General features: G+C 40.1%; 1 protein-coding gene across 1 annotated transcript in view; it reads left to right on the top strand.

The window, feature by feature from the left end:
- The first annotated feature begins 11,072 nt into the window (after positions 1–11,072).
- LOC139474371 (cleavage stimulation factor subunit 3-like) overlaps positions 11,073–16,519 on the top strand; it is a 57,601-nt gene continuing 52,154 nt past the window's right edge. The window contains exon 1 of the mRNA XM_071257357.1: positions 11,073–11,384. Within this exon, the coding sequence (XP_071113458.1) occupies positions 11,352–11,384 (33 nt within the window). The 5' untranslated portion in view covers positions 11,073–11,351. The remainder of the gene's footprint in view (positions 11,385–16,519) is intronic.

Here is a 16,519-nt window from a genome sequence, read left to right as displayed (position 1 = left end):
GCATTTTTAATACGAATCCCTTGCGATTGTAGAGTCCAAGCACTCAAACAAAGTATGCGTGTCAACATTTTATGCAAGGGCGTGTACTTAGGTATACTAGGTTCAGTCTTGTCAGATTTTAGCAGATATTCCTGGGTAAAATGTGGCCAGCATACTACATCGCCGCACAATGACTGGACTGACAGCCCAAGTCGGCGGGCCTGTATTGGGTAACTGCAGAAAGTTTATTCCCACCTTGTGTTGAATAAGATCCCGAATATAGTGTATAAGAGTGGATACTTGATTGTCAGAGCTGAGTTAGATGTACCTTCGGAATCCCCTGGAGTGCTAACTTAACATGCAACTTAACAAACAAAAGACGACATGACACTCGCCAGTTGAAAGATGGTATATGCTGGAGTGAGTGAGTTGGGTTTAACGCCGCTTTTAACAGTATTCCAGTCATATCACGGCGTGTCAGCTTAATGTGAGAGGAAAGCCCGAAGTGATGCATGGTTCACACGTTTACCACTTCGGTGAAACCCATGAGCACGGGTATGGTGCTGACAAACCTAGAAACATAATTGGGACGAACCGGGATTCGAACCCACAATCATAGGTTTCTGGCGTGCCCAAGGGACGCAACTCTGCACAGCGAATCGCGGCGCCTTAGACGACTGGGCCACCCATGCCCCCGGTATATGCTGGAATAAACAATGTCTTTTAGAAAGTGATCGACCGCCAATCGTGTTCATATATTTTGGATTACCTTTCTTAGTTTGCAACACATTCTAGTACTTCGTGTGCTGGTGATTCTTCTTCTTCTTCATGTTTGTTGTTTAACGCTGCACTCAGCAATATTCCAGCTATATGACAGCAGTCTGTAAATAATGGAGTCTGGACCAGACAATCAATTGACTGATCTCATGAGCATCGATCCACGCAATTGGGAGACGATGAGATGTATCAACCAAGTCAGCGAGCCTGACCACCCGATCCTGTTGGTCGCCTTTTACGACAAGCATGGGTTGCTGAAGACCTGTTCTAACCCGGATCTTCACGATTAGATTCATTACACTGAAAGTGTAGGTCCAAATCCCGGATGGGAACTCAACCCAAAATAGTACTAGAATGTGTAATGTACTAAGAAAGTGTAATCCTAGATATAACATGTGGTATCGGCATATATAGTTTTAAAATCTGTAGAATTAACGGATTACCATAGGACGCACTTCAACTATAAAGTGCCTGAAGGCAAGATAAAGAATGTGAAAGGCTAATGAATGATTTACATATATTTTTCTTTGTAGTTTGATATCAACCAAGGCTGTTAAAATTGCTAATTCAGTAGTGAACATTGCACCAGTTTCTAGGATGCTTGAAGAAACATTTTTTATGTAGTGAGTGAGTTGTGTTTAACGCTGCTTTTAACAATATTCCAGTTATATCGCGGCGTGTCAGTTTAATGATAGAGGAAAGCCCGAAGTTTGATTTTTTATGAACGACATAGTGGTCGTCTATCGTGTATACGTCGACACGTCAGAATATTGTGTATCTGAATTACGCAGATGTGTTGGCTTATACAGAATCTAATCCGAGTGTCCGTTATCAAATATATCTACAATATAGTCGATAAAAGCGTACAACCCAGTTTGTCAACAGTAATAACTAGTGTTATTATTATGAAAATGCACAGCCTCAATGGCAGAGATACAGAAGACTACACTCATTCTCGTCAGATACCATTTTTACGAAACGAGTGGAATTTCTATGGTATCTGACCGAGCGAAAGCCTCCACCAGTGCCTCCTGGTGTGTAGGAACTATCGATGCGGCGTCTGCAACATGCTGGGCGTCTGCGGGCTAATGGTATCCTGGAAACTGGCACAAATCGGCGTGCAGTGACTAATACGTTCATTATTTCACAGTCTGTGATTAGCAGACAATGGAAAGGTACCAACAAACCCCCAAAGTTGACGATCGACTCGTTCAGGGGGTCCTAAGTCAACGACAAGAGTACAGGATCGGTTAATCCGAAACCAGGCTCTACGAAGTGGAACTCAAACGGCGAATCAAATTGCTTTAAATTTTCAGCAATTGGTGAGGTGAAATGGAGTTTAACATCGCGTCCAAGATTATTGCACTTATACAGCGACGTGCATGCATGTGTGTGTGTGTGTGTGTGTGTGTGTGTGTGTGTGTGTGTGTGTGTGTGTCCATTCCGGACCACTACAGATTGTCAGCACTGTCCAATATTGGTTCTATTCTGGGCCGATATCCGTTGGCGGTGCCATTCCGAATGTACACGAACCCTATATTCTGTAAACAAAGGTGCGTGTACAATCAATAAATCAATCAACTCAATCTATATATTCTGTAAACAAACTTCATAATCAAGCAAGCACACAAGCGATCAACTCTATATCAGCTCAATGGTAACAAGATTCTATTTTCTTAACTTATGGATTTAAGTCTATTCTGTTGGATTTAAAATACTCCGAGTGACAGTATCTCGATCCCACCTATTTAGCATGGTGCATAGGAAGACATACGTTTGCGTCATTTGTTAACACTCGTATATTTCCGTAACCTACATGAAGGTCGGCTTGTCCCTGAATAAACTTCATATCAAATTTCAAAGTGGTAAATAGTGCGACCAGGGAATGCCGAAGAAACACGCTTATACACACGATGTCTAGTTATAAAACCAACGCCAGTGCGATCGCCCACATAGCGAGCACAGTGCTGGCAACGTGACACAGCTCTGGCAGTCGTTGCACGAGAACCAGCTGCATCATGAATGGCGTTGTTCTGAAACCATTGGGTTGGTTTCGTTTTACCTTTCATTGTTTTGGTGTTTTAATAGACGGATACACGTCCAAAAATGTATGTCATCGCGTGAACGGCAAATGGATATGATGTTTACTACGCCTTGGCAAATGTCCATCTTACCGAGGGAAGAATTTCGAACAGCCACAAGCAATCAATAGAGCTGTCTATCTAAGGATGATTTCACCCGTGAAGATCGGGGGTAGAATAGGTCTTCAGCAACCCATGCTTGCCGTAAAAGATGACTATGCATGCTTGTCGTAAAAGGCGACTAACGGGATCGGGTGTTCAGGCTCGCTGACTTGGTTGATGCATGTCGTCGTATCCCAATTGCGTGGATCGATGATCATGATATTAACCACTGGATTGTCTTTTCCAGACTCGATTGTTTACAGACCGCCGTCATATAGCTGGAATATTGCTCATACAGCTGGAATATTGCTGAGTGCGGCGTAAAACAACCAACAAACCAACTAACGATGAATTCGGACAATCAGCGCAGTTAATCATTTTTTTAAACTCTGGGAGTATTTTTTTAAAAATGCCGATAAACAATAGATCTATCTATCTATCTATCTATGGGCATGTTTTGTTAACACTCGTGTCTATAAGAGATGAAATACTTGATCCACTTTCACATACAGTCCCTTAATTTGACTACAGAAACGGTGATGTGTGGTCGTTCGTCCACACATATACACCCCTTTATTGGTAATGGGTCAGTCCCAACAAAAGCCTGGTGCTGTATATATATATGTTACAGTTAGTGAGTGAGTATGGTGTTACGCCGCTTTTAGCAATATTCCAGCAATATCACAGCGGGGGACACCAGAAATGGGCTTCACACATTGTACCCATGTCGGGAATCGAACCCAGGGCTTCGGCGTGACGAGCTAACGCTTTAACCACTAGGCTACCCGACCGCCCTGTTACAGTTAAAACGTATAATCAGTTATTATGTATTAAAAATTGCCTCATATTTTAGACATACTTATTGAAATGGAACAACATAACAATTAATGATGAGAAAGTGGTCCATTGTAAACTACACTGATATGGACTATATGATTGAGATGAGTGATTTGTTTGTTTGTTTGTTTCTTGTTTAACGCCGCACTCAGCAATATCCCTGCTATATGACGGCGGTCTGAAAAATAATCGAGTCTGGACCAGACAATCCAGTGATTGACATCATGAGCATCGATCCACATAATTGGGATACGATGACCTGCATCAACCAAGTCAGCGAGCCTGACCACCCGATCCCGTTAGTTGCCTCTTACGACAAGCATAGGCACCTTTTACGGCAAGCATGGGTCGCTGAAGACCTATTCTGTCCCGGATCTTCGCGGGTCGAGTTAGTTTAGGTAGGTTCATCCAATTTGTTTCAGTTGAAGAAATCAGTGATGTCATCAAGAGCGTGCCCACATTGCTACAGGTCATGGTGATCGAGACAAGATGATGAATAAGAGTAACAGGAAGTATGCCAACATGGCCCACGAAGCACTCAACATCTTTGAAGTCATCACGTACCCAGTTCCAGAAGAAGAGGGGGACAACCAAAGAGGTAGGTGTTCAACCAGTTCCGTCAAAGAACTTCAGTTCCCGTGGTCAAGTTGGTCCGTTTGATATGCTTTGTTTGTTTGTTGCTTAACGCCGCACTCAGACATATTCAAGCTTTATGACGGCGGTCTGTAAATAATGGAGTCTGGACAAGACAATCCAGTGATTGACATCCTGAGCATCGATCCACGAAATTGGGATACGATTACATGCATCAACCAAGTCAGCGAGCCTGACCACCCGACCCTGTTAGTCGCCTCTTACTACAAGCATAGTCACCTTTTACGGCAAGCATGCATGGGTTGCTGAAGACCTATTCTACCCCGGATCCTCACGGGTCACAAGCTACCATGTGCTTGTCCCGGAGGGCCTCGAGACCTTTGATCGTTGTTTGATAGCCGTCATTTACAGAAAGCATCAGGTTCTGTAGATGAAATAACGAATGTTTGCGCAAGACATTATGGAGCTATATATTTCGTGCATCGTGTGGTAGAAGCCGATGGGGTCATTCAAAAATAACATGTTATTTTATTTATATAGTTATTTATAGTATCAAATGAGTTGTAATTTCTTTAGTCGTCGTGGATGACATAACGACTGATGTGGGATTAGAACTGCCTTCCTGGGCGGTTTGTAAAGAAATCAAGTCATAGAAACGTTGCAGTCATATAATTTCAACAATTATTTGATAAAACACGGCATCGCAGATCGATCAGCTTAAATTGTCAAAGATTAAAAAAACACATATATTTGACTCCTACTGCATGTGCAGGATGCATTAAGGGTAAGAAGTAGTATATATATATAGATAGATAGATAGATAGATAGATAGATAGATAGATAGATAGATAGATAGATAGATAGATAGATATTTGACCGATATATATATACAGTAAACTACGGTTATAACGAACACGCTTATAACGAACTGACTGATATAACGAACTTATTTTTTAGTCCCGGCCATTTGTTGTATATATGCTGTATATATGCTTATAACGAACTACGGTTATAACGAACTAAAATAAGTGGTCCCTTTGAGTTCGTTATAACCGTGGTTTACTGTATATCAATTATATAATTGACCGATCGTGTGGTAGATACCTTCCTGTATATATATATATGCTTGTATATAGGTTGTACATACAGCCAGACAGACAATTTAGTGTACTGTCACCTCAGATATGATCCAAGCCAAAAAAAGTAAGATAAGATTTGATAAACAAAACTGAACCACTCCACGTGGCGTTACGAGAGACTTCTAAAACGATCAATAATAAAAGACATGCAAGATAAACAACCTGAAGATATTTTTTGGGTAAAAACACCTACGATATAAGGTATGGTTAAGGAAATCAAGACATATCAGATTACAAGGTTTGCACACATTTCATATAAAACACTTTCTCTGCATCTGTAACACGCAAAAAACATCCCTGCATTCGACATATATTTTAAACAGATACTACCTAAATTCGATATATAAAGGACAGTTTATCACACCTGCAATTCATCTTCAGAGAAAACGTATGTTGTTTCTGCTGGTGGGGTGTTGCTATAACGACCAGTTTCAACATAGATATAGGCGACTCGATATGTGGACACAGATTACGCTCTTCTATTGGATCTAGGGATGGCATTCATGATATACTATTCTGCTTCCAACGTACACTTCAGTGCGTTATATACAAGCAGCTTGTCTACAAAGCGATGTTAAGATGCTTTCCTGACAGAATGCACGGTATGTTTAATTAAATGACCATTCAAAGTGTGAAACACGTATTCAAGATCATTAGAGCGAAGTTTGTCTCTGCACTGTGTCACAGATCGATCAGCTCCAATACGAATATAGATATCTCTATACGGCTTTGATCAGCTGAAATTATTTACAACTAAAAACAAATGAGACTCTTCTTAGATAAAACATTAGCGCGTCAAGTATTTCCGACAAACATGTTTATTATAAAGAAACAAGATAGCCACTTACCAATCTCGTGCATTAGCGCGGTAAGTATTTCCGACAAACATGTTTATTATAAGGTGAGGTGAAAAGGGGTTTAACGTCGCGTCCAAGATTATTGCACTTACATAGCGACGTGCATGTACGTGTGTGTGTGTGTGTGTGTGTGTGTCTGCTTGTACTAGTCCGGACTGATGCCGATTTATAGTGCTGAGATAACATGCCACTGTTTAACATGAATACCCCACTCAGACACAGTATACTGACTCAAGGCCGACCAGTCCTTGCTCTAGCCCCTTAAACCCGAGCGCCGGACAGGGTATCAAAAAGTACCATCTTTTAACGTATTTTGGTATGACGCGGCCGCTTCGATTCCGCTCTCCGGGCGGAAGCTCTACCACTAGGCGGTCAGTTTATTATAAAGCAACAATATCGCCACATACCAATCTCGTGCATTAGCGTAAGCGAGAACTGAGATGTGACTATAATGATGTTGACCATATAGATACAGTTTATTACACTTAACTCCTGTACTGGATACATTAAGGTAAAGAAGTGGTATATTTGACGGGTCGCGTATTTTTTATCCGTTCCTCTTAAATATATGCGTGGAAACAAGTTGTACATATCATTCAGGGAGATACAACTTATATTTTCAGGAGGGAGGAGGAGGGGCTTTTGGTTTGAGATCTGCAATTTATTTTCTTAGGAGCTCAGTTATTTTTCAAAACGTAAACAGGTGCATTCATTCGACACACTGGAGTCAACTCAACCCAGCAACTTTGCTGACTTTAATACTTTAGGGGTTTTAAGCAACTCAAACCAAAATATAAACCCTGGTATGTCAGTCCACGTGGCAATGTACAGGGCCATGTATAATCGTGGACAATTAACATGAATAAATGATGATACTTTAGGGGTCACTTAATCACAAACGCTTGACCGCAATCAAGTTTGAAGAAGGAAATAGCGTAAAACAGACAATAAAAAACGACAGGAGAAACTGTCCCCCAAACTTCTGCCGGAGTGGATTACTCTGACTGGGTTAAAACGGGTTCCCAGTGTTTGAAGCGTTGCGCACTTTCAACGATCGGTTGGTTGGTTTGTTTGTTTGTTTAGCGCCGCACACAGCATGACAGTCTTTTCATTTATTTCGCAAGTCCTAATATTCTCATGAGGTTATTTTAAGGTACTGACAAGTGGGGTAAGAATAGGTGTTGGGCAAGCACATGGTAGCTTGTGACCCGTGAGGATCCGGGGTAGAATAGGTCTTCTTAACCCATGCTTGCCGTAAAAGGCGACTATGCTTGTCGTAAGAGGCAACTAACGGGATCGGGTGGTCAGGCTTGCTGACTTGGTTGATGCATGTCACCGTATCCCAATTGCGTGGGTCGATGCTCATGATGTCAATCACTGGATTGTCTGGTCCAGACTCGATTATTTACAGACCGCCGTCATAAAGCTGGGATATTGCTGAGTGTGGCGTTAAACAACAAACAAACAAAACATCAGGTTAAATAATTTAGCATTTGAAAACCGGTTGCTGGAGTAAACCAAATGTCTATAAATGTCTTAATGATGCATCTTTAGTGAACATGTAATCTCATAATCGATCGGGTCTTTCCAAAGAAAATGGCGTCACTGGGAAAAACATGTTTTATGAAAACAATTTTCACAACTGTGCTTCAGCGCTAACAATAGGATACATTAAATCAATAAAAAGCACATTCATTTTTTTATGTTGATTCTGCTTCTCAAGTTGTAAGTTATTATTCACAGTTTGTTTTACCTTAAACACATGTTTTCTATTTATTTTATAACACAAAACAATTTAGAAATATGTATATTATAAAATTTGTGACGCATTCACCTTGGAGTGAGTCAGTTGTGTTTAACGCCGCTTTTAAAAGTATTCCAGTTATATCACGGCGAAGTGATGTTGGTCTTATACGTTTACCACCTCGGTGAAACCCACGGGCACGGGTATGGTGCTGACAAACCTAGAAACATAATCGGGGCGAACCGGGATTCGAACCCACAATCAAGGGATGCAACTCTGCACAGCAAATCGCCATTCACCATAATCTACCACTATACACAAGCAAACTTTAAATAACCAGAATGCACATTACAGCATGCAGAATCAGTTATGAGGTTTATTCAAACTAAAGCCCCGTTTACACGACCACGTTTACTTATATAAGTAAATATACGTACGTAAGTATATATACTCACATAAGTAAAAGTGGTCGTGTAAACGCATTTGCTTACGTAAGTAAATATACTCCAGGGCCCGGGATCATGAAACTAACTTTTTTTCAAACCGGTTTAATGTTTACAGTTAAATTTACACCATCAGATAGGAAATTTAATATTCTACATCACTGCGTAATTTTATAGCCAGAGGTAGATCCAGTCCCGGATGAGCGCAATTCTCGCACAACCTTCTCTTTTCCGATTTTAGGATAATGTGCGTCAGAAAAATAACCTCGGTATCCAATGATTACAGTAGTGCGATATTACGTGCGCGTGTCCCTATGACGACGGTCTTAGACTTAGACTTAGCTAAGATTTTGCTGAGACCGTTTCAAGATCCAGTCTTAAACCGAATCTTAGCTAAGCAAAATCTTAAAAACTTGAGACAAAATTCGTGCTTAGCAACATTTGAGCTAAGACCACTTTCATGATCCCGGGCCCAGAGTTATTACTTCACCTCAAGAGGTCGTGCAAAAGTATATTTACTTATAAGCAAATATACTCCTGGAGTAAATATGCTTATGTGAGTAACATTTGGCCGTATAAACAGGGCTTAAGATTTACATGGTAAAGACATCTGATGTTGATTTCTTATGTTCTTCGCTTTTTGTATGAATTAATATCATACAAATTTCGCAAGAAAGTATTTTTTTTATAAACGTTAATTAACATAGGTTACAATAATTATGCCAAAACAAATATTTGTGTAACTCCAATTCGTAAGCATGTGTCAATATTGCAACTTTGGGGAGAGTCGCCCAATCTTGTTCTTGCTGTAGAGATGAAGGTGTACGTGGGAGGTGCCACTCTGCGATGTAACAATGTCAACTTTCTGCAAACCTGCCATGTTTATGACAAATTCATATAACTCTGATGATATTTAGTAAAAACCTGGAAATTTGAGAAAACGCAGTATTCTTGTAAGAAGCTGAAGTGAGAACTTTCGTGATGAAATAGTTAATAAATTAAATTATACGGGTCGAAAATAAAACAATATATAATCCTATTGTATCTGAGTAGATCAATCATTAACTTCAAACATCTTTATTTATTTGATCTTAATTATACATGAGGATGGATAATCATATTAGGACTGGTCAATTACAACAACAGGTAAATCTCATGTTTTGACAAGCCATCGCTACTCCACTGTCTAACAACCGGGGTATCGGAGCGAGTATGGTTTTACGCCGCTTTTAGCAATATTCCAGCAATATCACGGCGGGGGACACCAGAAATGGGCTTCACACATTGTACCCATGTCGGGAATCGAACCCGGGTCTTCGTCGTGACGAGCGAAAGCTTTAATCACTAGGCCACCCGATCGCAAATGGGGCATCTGACAAGGGTTACAGCTCCCATGAACTGGACCGTCTGGTGGGTGTAAAAACAAACTGGCTAGGTTGCAGGTGAATGTGTTTTAGGTCCACTGGTTTCAGACAATGAACAACAAAAAGCGAAAGCTTTAACAACTAGGCTACCCGATCGCCCCTGGGGCATCTGACAAAGGTTACAGCTCCCATGAACTGGGCCGTCTGGTGGGTGTAAAAACAAACTGGCTGGGGTGCAGGTGAATGTGTTTTAGGTCCACTGGTTTCAGACAATGGACAACAAGTGTTTTGCTAGCGCCTGGGTGATGCTTAAATCGGTAAATAAATGAATTGGAGTCAGGAGGATTTATTAACTTATTAGTAACTTTATTTTACAGGAGTGCTCTATCTAAGTAATCCAACACAGTTATCTCCCCAAGTCTGTGTTTCAAGGTGCCAAGTTCTCCCTTAAGTCCTAGTATTCTGTCTTAATGTGGGGAGACGCTGACCAGCACTGTTCTGACCCATCTTCATTGGTTCATTGTTCGCTCGTCAGCCAAACATCATCATCTCGAAGATGTTGGGATGTGGCTTACCTTTCACCTTATTATTAGCAATATCCTACCCTGCACAAGTTTGAATTGTTACTCACAACAAATGACGACAACATTTCATTTCAGCTAGCTCTTTATTTAGATAAAATGTTAGAAAACTTAGAAATTCCAAATTATAATATTAACTGAAGTGCTCTGTCACAATATGTCAAATATTATCCAACCATCTGTAGTACTATTGGCCTCATGGCCACACTATACGAAATAAATTCTGCTCTGCTCTGCTCTGCTCTGCTCTGCTCTGCTCTGCTCTGCTCTGCTCTGCTCACCCTCTTCAATCTCCCGTACCATGATCTACCATCCTTCCAGGTTGTTGTGCGGGGTCTCATGGTGGTTCCATGCTGATCGTCAGCCCAGCAGCTGGTGATGTAGTCAGCAACAACAAAAAACATATGCACACATGTATTTACCACCTAGACATTTAAAAATATATGCTGATCTCAAACCAAGCATACTTGAATATACAGTATATGACGTGACAGAGAAGAATTTGAATTTCCCGCCCCCTGTAAAGACGCTTGCGGACCACGTGATCACCGGATGTTGTTCGGTGTTTATGGAGGTCGCCATGTTGTGTGGTTGAGTTGCACATGTTTTACCAAATTCAGTTCTTGTTAGGGTATTATCTCAAAACCTGAGATGATGGCGGGACAAATTGCACATTCTGGTTTTAATTCATCGTTAGGATAACTATTTAAAATAAATATATATCTATCCATACGTCTATTTGTACTTTTTGGCTAGGTGGTTGTTGTCTTCCTTTCTCTGAAAACTCGCCGAGTCATTCTTGAATTATTGTGAGTTAACTTGTTCTCTGTAAAGACCGTGAATCCGAGGGTTGATGATGGCGCATCTAGGAGCCCTACCACCAGAGGTAAGATTTATCTGAAGACTTATTCTGGTTTTATTTGTCCAACTGAAAGAAATTCTCTGAAATATTAGAATACTTTGGCTTCACGTTATAACCTAATTCCATTGCAACAGAAAAGCAGTGAATGAACATAATGTATGTTTGTGATCTGGATAATTTTTATTGACATGTTAATTTGTTAAAAATAAATTCATCCAATTAACCTTATTGTTCCCTGTCAGTGTCATGGTTGGTGGGATATTTATGGACATTCCTTGTTCCTCCTGTCTTTAATTCACCGCCATGGTCAAATGGTAGAGCGTCCGCCAGGAGAGCGGAAGGTCCGGGATTTGATCCCCAGCCGCGTCATACCAAAAGACGTTAAAAGATGGTACTTGTTACCCTGCCTGGCGCTCGGCATTAGGGGCTAAAGCAAGGACTGGTCGGCTCGGAGTCAGTATACTGTGTCTGAGTGGGGTATTCACGTTAAACCGTGGCATGGTATCTCAGTGTTATAGCACTATAAATCGGCATCAGTCCGGACTAGTACAAGCAGCCACACACATATACACGTGCATGCACTTCGCTATATAAGTGCAATAATCTTGGACGCGACGTTAAACCCCATTTCACCTCACCTCCCGTCTTTCTAACATATAGAGGGTGCAGTGGTGGCACAGTTTTCTAAGTGCTGCAATTCTGTGCCATGGACGTGCCAGAAACCTATGATTGTGGATTCGAATCCCAATTGGCCCCGATTATGTTTCTAGGTTTGTCAGCACCATACGCTTACTCTTGGGTTTCACCAAAGATGTAAACATCATGAGACCTGCATCCCTCCGTGCTCTCCTCCCACATAAGCTGTAAGGCTGTAATAAAACTGCAATACTGTTCAAAGCTGTGTTTAACATGTTAAACCAAACTCTCTCAACATCAAGAACATTGCTGGTCTACTATGAAGCACCCTCATACTACAGGGTTTGTCAAAGACCACTGTACAAATACCAGGAATCATTAATTAGGACCTTTAAATTTGGAGCTGAGATGTTTTGACTATTTTTGAAAAAAAAAACCTTGAAAAGTCAGTGACCTTATTTGGTTGAATCGGGAGAATTTTCTGAAAAAGCTGAAATGGATAGAGCACTTCTGACTTACCTAATTTATGATATAAAAAAACCAATACCTGTGAGCAGTTGTTGATACCTGTGACTATTGAGTTTGTGGCACTGGTCTTATTGGTTACCTGTACAGAATTGTACTTGCCGTATTCGACGTAATAAGCGCTCAGGGCGCTCTCAAAATTAGAAATAGGTGGCTTAGAATATAATTTTGGTGAAAGAGTCGAAAGATCGTAAATTTTATGGTTTCTGCTGACAGCCTGAAAGGATACAAAAGAAAAGTCTGTGCGTATTATACACGACAGATATATTTTTCCAGAATTTAATTGCCCGTAATTAAGGGTGCATATGAAACACGAGTGCGTATTATACACAAATAAATGTACACAAATTGTGTACATTGATCAGTCGGAAGGGTGCTAATTGGGATTAGCCGTGGGCACTTATTATGTCGAATACGGTAACCATGATATCGTGATGAACTGGTCAGTTTGTACGTGCAGAGACCTGTATGTAATGATTTGTCTTACCATGCTCATCGGTACTTAAGTACTTAACATGAGCATGCAAGCAAAAAGATAACACAATAAACAAAACGTAACATTGAAAGGTTTATGTGAGCAAGTAGGCCTATGGTTGCTTTCGGACACCCGGGGTAGAATAGGTCTTCAGCAACCCATGCTTGCTGTAAAAGGCGTCTATGCTTGTCTTAAGAGGTGACTAACAGGATCGGGTGGTCAGGCTTGCTGACTTGGTTGATGCATGTCATCGATCCCAATTGCGGTCAATGCTCATGATATTAATGACTGGATTGTCTGGTCCAGACTCGATTATTTACAGACCGCCGTCATATAGCTGGGATATTTCTGTTGGTTAAACAACAAACCATCCAAATCAGACACACATCACTATCCGATGTTTGAAATTCTCATGTAACAAATCCTGATTATAACATGGAACATAAAGTAAGCATGGTAAGAGATGTTCGTTTTTTTATTAAGCCTGTTAAAACACCATTTTGAAAAATAGGTAGACCAATTTGTTTTATAATACTACGATAATCATAGCACTGAATGCTGGATCACAGATTGTTGGCAACTTGAGATTCACAACCTCAGGCCCTCCTATCTATTTGAATGAAGAGAAGCCTTATCAGAATTATGTAAGCAATATCGTGTGTATAGCTACCAAGTGGGACAAATGAGGTATAAATGCAGTAACTATTGTCGTAACAGCAGGGGAAGACTTCAGCCCGTATCCCCCCTAAAAAAATATACATAATTAAAACGATTGATTGGCATTTCATACCTATATAACTTTTGGAGGGGCGGAAGTCTTTCCAATAGCAGTTCTCATTGGAATTGCCACACAGCCGATATTGGAACTGACAGCACCGGCAACCCAAAACACATCCGGTCATATCCCTTAAATTCTGAGGAACTACAACAACACATACTGTCTCCACAGCACACAAAACATGCCTGGACCCGTGAAGATTCCGGGGTAGAATAGGTCTTCTGCAACCCATGCTTGCCGTAAAAGGCGACTATGCTTGTCGTAAAAGGCGGCTAACGGGATGGAGTGGTCAGACTCGCTGACTTGGTTGATGCATGTCATCGATCCCAATTGCGCGGATCGATACTCATGATGTCAATCACTGGATTGTGTGGTCCAGACTCGATTATTTACAGACCGTTGTCATATAGCTGGAATATTGCTGAGTGGGGCGTTAAACAACAAACAAACAAACTAAACATGGCTGACAGGAGTCAGAGAAGAGAAACTGTGAAGTGTTTTAATCAATGCTTGTTTCCAGGGAATGTAATTCAAATTAAGATTCGCTCGTCACACTGAAGACCTGGGTTCGATTCCCGACATGGGTACAATGTGTGAAGCCCATTTCTGGTGTCCACCTCCGTGATATTGCTGGAATATTGCTAAAAGCGGCGTAAAACCATACTCACTCACTCAAATTAAGAAGTTAATGCACATTGAACATAAATTATACTTCCCCTTCGATGTAGATTATTCATGTTCACCAAAAATGTATTTTGGCTAGATAAATTACTCCACCCATAATTTCATACACTGTTTAAATCTTAGAGCTAGATCTGTTATTTGCCCAATAATTGTTGATATAATACGGCTAATTCAAAATTCTCTTTGTCAATGTTAAAGGTAAGGAAATCCGTCAGTGTCTGATTGGCATTTAAACAATAATATTAATTTATATGTATTTTATTAACTTATACCATTACTAGATCCTGATGTGAGTGTTTTGGCTACCACACAGTTGCCAAGATTGCTGGGATGTGGTGGGCAGATGTGTGAGACACCTTCAGCGTGTTCAGAAACCGTACCTGACTAGGCCCTAGGCCTACCATACAATGACTGACCCAAGAAACATTTCTCCCACTTAAGACAACAAATTTTTATGCATACACTAGTTACTCATTTTACCTTGCCATTAAATGATGAGTTAAATTTATTGCTTAATGTTACTACATTTGAACTGGTTAATGAGCGATAACCGCTTCTGATTTTGGGGCTGCTTCACTTCACATGGGAATATTTTCTAGGACTATAGATAGACCATCAAAAGATTACTGCTTGAGTACTTATTATACCTATCACTGTGTTAGAGCAACAACTGTTGCACATATGTGATGAAATAGACATACCGTAATCACAGGCCACAAAAATCAGCAAAGTTTGTCGTAATGTGGCACAGATTTGTCGGCCACTCAAAATCACCATTATTTGGCTATGTTGATCAAATGCTGGTAGCGCTGTTGCAGTCCCTTGTCCCGTTAGGTATTTCCACATCGACAACATCCATGTTTAATGTTTCACATTGTATTCAGACTGGAATATCCAGGCTTGGCTCATTTCAACAGCTGTATTTTGCAGGCCATGGTTTATTCATCAATGATTTTATTGTGATGTTGAGTTGTTACTGATTTCGCTTTGCAAAACTAGATCCATATATCATTTGAAATTTGTTATTTCCCGGTAATTTTGTACTACAAGTACATTTGATGTCAACAATAATGACATGAAGACAAAAATTGTTCATTTATCGTGTCATTTGCGTGGATCGATGCTCATGATATTTATCACTGGATTGTCTGGTCCAGACTCGATTATTTACAGATCGCCGTCATATAGCTGGAATATTGCTGAGTGCGGCGTTATACAACAAACCAACCAACCCTTCTACAGATCAAAACATTACTTTTCGACAGTCTGTTGACTAAAAGTACAGGCTATGCTTTAAGAAATTACAAATAACCATTTCGAGGCATTGAACTGCAATTTTGCAGAGTTTCTGAATTATTTCTTAAGAGATTCATGTTTAAGATTATAAGAGCATGTAGCAAGAGTTGTGGTTCTTTTATTCTGAAGTCTTGACATTAACCTGGCATATCCTTATTTGACTAAAGGTTAAAAGTAGTAAAAAAAAGTGGGAAAAAAACGTTTTCTTCTCACAGATGTATGTTTTAGTATTTGATATGGTTAGGTCTGCAAGTTGTGATAGTGTGCTTACATTTTGCTGCTCTTTGTGACATATGTATTATCTATGTAACTGTTCTCGACAATATCCATCATTATTTAACATCACAATTTAACGTGATGACTAAAGACTAGTAGTGTTGACTGAATGTGGATCAAACATTTCAAGTCACGGTACTGTTTGACTTTGAACTGATAAAGATTGACATAGGGACAAAGGTTTGTAATGACACCAACATTTGGTCCCAGTTCTTCATTAATTTTCAGTAAAATTTCCCAAATGCGAATTTAAATGTCCATCAAATGATTGTAAAAATTTCGTATTTGAAATAAAGAAATTCCCAATTCTTCAGAATGTATAAAAATAAGAACATTTTAAAAAAAAATTGAATTTTTGAACACTTTCCTGAATCTTCCCACCAATTTCCCAGTCAAGGTCATTACGTTTGGAAAACTTAATAAATCATTGTTAAATAAGAACTTTAAAAAATCCTAATGTTATACAGAATAACATATTTTTTTTCCCCA

Source organism: Haliotis cracherodii, unplaced genomic scaffold (genome assembly GCF_022045235.1).
Source record: "Haliotis cracherodii isolate W230 unplaced genomic scaffold, xgHalCrac1.p SCAF_3, whole genome shotgun sequence".
NCBI classification, from domain to species: Eukaryota; Metazoa; Mollusca; class Gastropoda; order Lepetellida; family Haliotidae; genus Haliotis; species Haliotis cracherodii.
This window is presented reverse-complemented; position numbering and strand designations above follow the sequence as displayed.